The sequence below is a fragment of the Chiloscyllium plagiosum genome, chromosome 9, assembly GCF_004010195.1.
Source record: "Chiloscyllium plagiosum isolate BGI_BamShark_2017 chromosome 9, ASM401019v2, whole genome shotgun sequence".
In the NCBI taxonomy this organism is placed as follows: Eukaryota; Metazoa; Chordata; class Chondrichthyes; order Orectolobiformes; family Hemiscylliidae; genus Chiloscyllium; species Chiloscyllium plagiosum.
In genome coordinates, this window is record NC_057718.1 from 71,043,236 (window position 1) to 71,048,222 (window position 4,987).

Below are 4,987 nucleotides of genomic sequence, written 5' to 3' on the forward strand. Positions count from 1 at the left end.
AAAAGGCATTTGGATAAACACATGGATAGCAAAGGTTTAGAGGATATGGGTCAAAAAGTGTGGTGCTGGAAAAGCACATCAGGTCAGGCAGTATTCAAGGAGCAGCAGAATTGATGTTTCAGACATAAGCTTTTCATCAGGAATGTGGGGGGCGGTCAACGGGGCTTAGAGATAAATAAGAGGATGGGGCTGGGGGAAGGTAGCTGGAAAGGCGATAGGTGGATGAAGGTGGAGGCTGATAGGTCGGACCTACCATGCCTCACCTTCATCAACCTATTGCCTTCCCGGCTACCTTCCTCACAGCCCCACCTCCATCCTCCTATTTATCTCTCAGCCCCCTTCCATCTGCTGTGCTTTTCCAGTGCCATACTTTTCGACTCTGATCTCCAACTTCTGCAATCCTCACTTTTCCCTCAGAAAGATATAGGCCAAGTGCAGGGAAATGGGGTGAGAGGAGATGGACATTTTGGTTGGCATGGACCAGTTTGGGCCAAAGGGCCTGTCTCCATGCTGTCAGGCTCTATGACCAAGCTCAAAAGGTTTTTGAAGAAAAAACTATTTATAATTCTTTTCCCTTTGGAAGAAAAAAACCCTAATCATCCACATACATGTCTGCTCCTTTGCTCACATGATATAGACCAGCTAGATGAGGTGCTTGGAGAATGAAAATGTAAGTCTTTACTTGTGAAGTCACAATAAGATGACTTTAATTGCAAAATTCAGCTAAGTAAGTAGTTGGCAGCATGAAAAATTGAAGAAAACTCAAGTCCACCCATTTTCAGGATTCAGTAAGTGTATACATTCTTGCTAACAATTAGTCCTTTGAAGGCATACTTCAGTCACTGTCTGACTCATCCTTGTATTTCGATTTACTGACACGGCCATTTTGTAGAGGCATTTCTTCATAATCACTCCTAACATGGAAAAGTTCAAAATTACTGAAGAAAAACGTCAATTTTCAAAAAAAACTGGTTCAAGTGATCAAGATCATGTTAAAAGTGTTTTACTTGCATCATTTACATTTTCTTTTATTCATTCACAGGTGGTATACCCCATTGGGAAGACCAGCATTTTTGCTTATCAGCCCTTGAGAAGATCATGCTGAGTTGCCTCTTAACCACAATTAAAAGCTTGCTCGCCCATTTAATATGCAGTTTATTGTCAATTACAGAGCTGCAGCTCTGGAGTCACACACTGACCAGACCTGATGAGCATGGCACAGTTCTTTCCTCAAAATGATTTTAGTAAACCAGATGATTTTTTTAAAACAAAGTTCATATTTCCATAGTCACTTGTACAGATGATCTTGTTTTATTCCATATTTATTTAACTTTAAATTTAAAGTTGCCCAACTTTCATGGTAGGATTTAATTTTGTGTTTCCAGATCATTATTCATACCTGAAAAGCCCTGTGAAATATCTATAAAATATGTTGTTACATTATGGCTCAAACATACTGGATAAGAATCTTTTAGCTGCATATCTCACATCATAAACTAATAAGATTTTAACATATCCAAACTAAACTTAAGCAAACAAGAGCTTCTATGTGTCCAACTTAAGACAAGTAAGATCATGCAATCTTCCAGTGGAGAGCTATGCAATTGATGTGACTAATCAGTGTTCCAGCCAATTTGGTGGTTTGACAAACTGATCTGTGCAGCATGCTCTTCAGTTACTTGCTTTACTATCTCGCCTTCCATATGATGTTGAAAGTGAGGAGTGCTAATTTGTGAACCAATTTCAAGTTTTGTTTCATATATGGGTTTAAAGTGGACGTAGGTTATAGGCAGCAACTCATCCAAAGAACACAACTGGTCTCATGCAGGTTCTACCCTATTGTGGTGAGATTCCAGACTTCCTGTTAGCTTGACTAGTTTGTTTAAGCCACCTACTTTGCAAAAGAGGCATCTTATGGTTACATCTGCAGATCTATCCCAATAATTGCTTTCCTGATCATAATTATTCTTGATCGATCCAGTTTAATATTAATTTAATATTGGATAAACGCACTGAATGATCAAGCTAGCATTGTTGCCTTACACTTTAGTTTTAAGTTACGTTCTGCTCTTGGGAATTTTAGAATTTTCTGTTTTACAATTCGTGGGCAGCACGGTGGCACAGTGGTTAGCACTGCTGCCTCACAGCGCCAGAGACCTGGATTCAATTCCCGCCTTAGGCGACTGACTGTGTGGAGTTTGCACGTTCTCCCCGTGTCTGCATGGGTTTCCTCTAGGTGCTCNGCACATCTTTGGATTGTGGGAGGAAACCGGAGCACCCAGAGGAAACCCACGCAGACACGGGGAGAATGTGCAAACTCCACACAGTCAGTCGCCTGAGTCGGGAATTGAACCCGGGTCTCTGGCGCTGTGAGGCAGCAGTGCTAACCACTGTGCCACCGTGTTGCCCACACTTGTTGGGCCGAAGGGCCTGTTTCCACACTGTAAGTAATCTAATCTAATCTAACAACTGTATCTTTATTTGCAGATACTTGGTGAAGAATACCAGTCTGTAATTACTTGTAATCCTTATTGAACCTGATATGAAATATCAATCAGCAGAGGCCTGCAATACTGTGGGCCTATCTAGCTAATCTAGATCCTAAGTGTTTTGTAGGGAGCAAACAATACTCCCTTCTGTGGTATGTTCTAAATATAGGTATATCCCACTTTCCCAAAAGCTGCAAAACTGTTACTGAATATAACAAAGTGACTCATGTAGCTTTTACATCAATATGAACCCAAAATTTCTGTCTAAATATGCACCAGACATAGTAATGATACAAATTAGAAATTGGGCATTTATCGTTTTTATCTTCTAATCAATGCCTTTCGTATTTTTGAGTGATGCAGAGGTACAAAAGTATTCTCTAATGTACAGGCTGGCCCACTGTTTAAGGTGCAAAGACAAGCTGATCAACATCAAATTTGTGCAAACTTTCCCTCACAAGCATTGCATAACTTTCATTTTTATGATTGGAAAGGTCAAACAAGAAATGAATAATTGTCCGAGCTGTACTGCACACACTTCCAGAATTAAAAATTTACATTCCTGAAAGAACCAATTTCCTTTGGAAAACAAACACAAATGAATGATGTGTCAACAGTGGAAAATTGTGAATAAAGAAAGCTATGATTTAAACACTTAACTCACCCATAAATCACATCATCATCAGAATCATTCAGCATGGAAAAGGCTGGGTTATCCTTTAGCTGGGATTCTAAGGAGAGGGAACATTATTAAAATAGGTTCCTTTGCAAAGACAGATCTGAAAAGTATTTCAATGTAGAGATGTTACCATTTACAACATATACTTGGTACATTTTCCTCTGCTTTAAGGATATGAAATTTCTTCGTAATCTTTTGCCATGTCATTCCAACCAGGGAAGAACAGTTTTCTTAATCTATATTTTTGTATTAATTTTTAAAATAGACTCTTGCTGGATTTAAAATGGATAAAATACAGAATAGAAAAGGTGGCTGCTTCTAGAAATTTCCAGGAATTACCAGGTCAACACATAACTCATCACTCTTTGGAATGTCACATCTCTCACCATCAGTTCTTCTATAACGTGATAGCTGCATTCTTGTGCAAGCCCGCGTTATAAAAAATCATGCTTTTGCAAAAGCGCTTCCAGTATTGGTGCTGGAATCGCATTACAGTCACACATTTTAAAAGTTCTTGCTTTAGAAACAGCGTTCCCAATTCATCAATTGTGTTACAGCGAACATGTTATAACGGAACAACCTATACTGCAATAAAACACACACAAAAGAGCAACAAATAATGTGTCTATCCCCAGTCAATTCTGAACAAAGGACACAATTGAAATTATATGGCTCAAATAGTGTTAATACCCCCACAGCTATCTCAAACAACAAACAATAGTTTCGATGAGAGACTTCAAAATCACATTAGGAGAAAGTGAGAACTGCAGATGCTGGAGATCAGAGCTTAAAAATGTGTTGCTGGAAAAGTGCAGCAGGTCAGGCAGCATCAAAGGAACAGGAAAATCGACGTTTCGGGCATAAGCCAATTTCCTGAAGAAGGGCTTATGCCCAAAACGTCGATTCTCTTGTTCCTTTGATGCTGCCTGACCTCCTGCGCTTTTCCAGCAACACATTTTTAAGATCAAAATCACATTGTCAAGTTCATAGAGTCATAGAGCACAGAGACAAGCCCTTTGGCCCAAACGATCCATACCAACCAAAATGTCCATTAAAGCTAACCACATTTCCCTGCACTTGGCCCATATCCTTCTAAATCTTTCCTATCCATTTATTTGTCCAAATGCCTTTAAATGTTGTTAATATACTCACCTCAATCACTTCTGCTGGCAGCTGATCCCATATCCCTCAGTGTAAGAAAGTTGCCCCTCAGGTTCCCTTCTATTCTCTCCCTTCTAACCTTAAACTGATGCCCTCAAATCCTCGATTTCCCAAACCTGGGAAGAACCCTCAAAGATCAGCAAGGAGACCTTTGTGTGGAGCCGTAGAAAATGGGGAGATACTAAATGAGTATTTTGCATCAGTATTTACTGTGGAAAAGGACATGGACAATATAGACTGTAGGGAAATAAATGGTGACATCTTGCAAAATGTCCAGATTACAGAGGAGGAAGTGCTGGATGTTTGAAACGGGTAAAGGTGGATAAATCCCCAGGACCTGATCAGGTGTATTCGAGAACTCTGTGGGAAGCTAGAGAAGTGATTGCTGGGCCTCTTGCTGAGATATTTGTATCATCGATAGTCACAGGTGAGGTGTCGGAAGACTGGAGGTTGGCTAAAGGGGTGCTACTATTTAAGAAGGGTGGTAAGGACAAGCCAGGGAACTGTAGACCAGTGAGCCTGACATTGGTAGTGGGCAAGTTTTTGGAGGGAATCCTGAGGGATGGGATGTTCATGTATTTGGAAAGGCACTGATTAGGGATAGTCAACATGGCTTTGTGTGTGGGAAATCATGTCTCACAAACTTGGTTGAGTTTTT

The 4,987-nt window shown here is 40.1% G+C and overlaps 1 protein-coding gene across 6 annotated transcripts in view; it reads right to left on the reverse strand.

Moving 5' to 3' along the window:
• Positions 1-426: 426 nt before the first annotated feature.
• The window catches only part of tmem181 (transmembrane protein 181), a 248,170-nt gene continuing 243,609 nt past the window's right edge, over positions 427-4,987 (reverse strand). For all 6 annotated transcript variants that reach the window (XM_043696179.1, XM_043696185.1, XM_043696182.1 and 3 more), the window contains 2 exons: positions 3,154-3,220; positions 427-914 (listed from right to left, as the gene is read on the reverse strand). In XM_043696179.1, the coding sequence (XP_043552114.1) occupies positions 836-914; positions 3,154-3,220 (146 nt within the window). In that variant the 3' untranslated portion in view covers positions 427-835. The remainder of the gene's footprint in view (positions 915-3,153; positions 3,221-4,987) is intronic.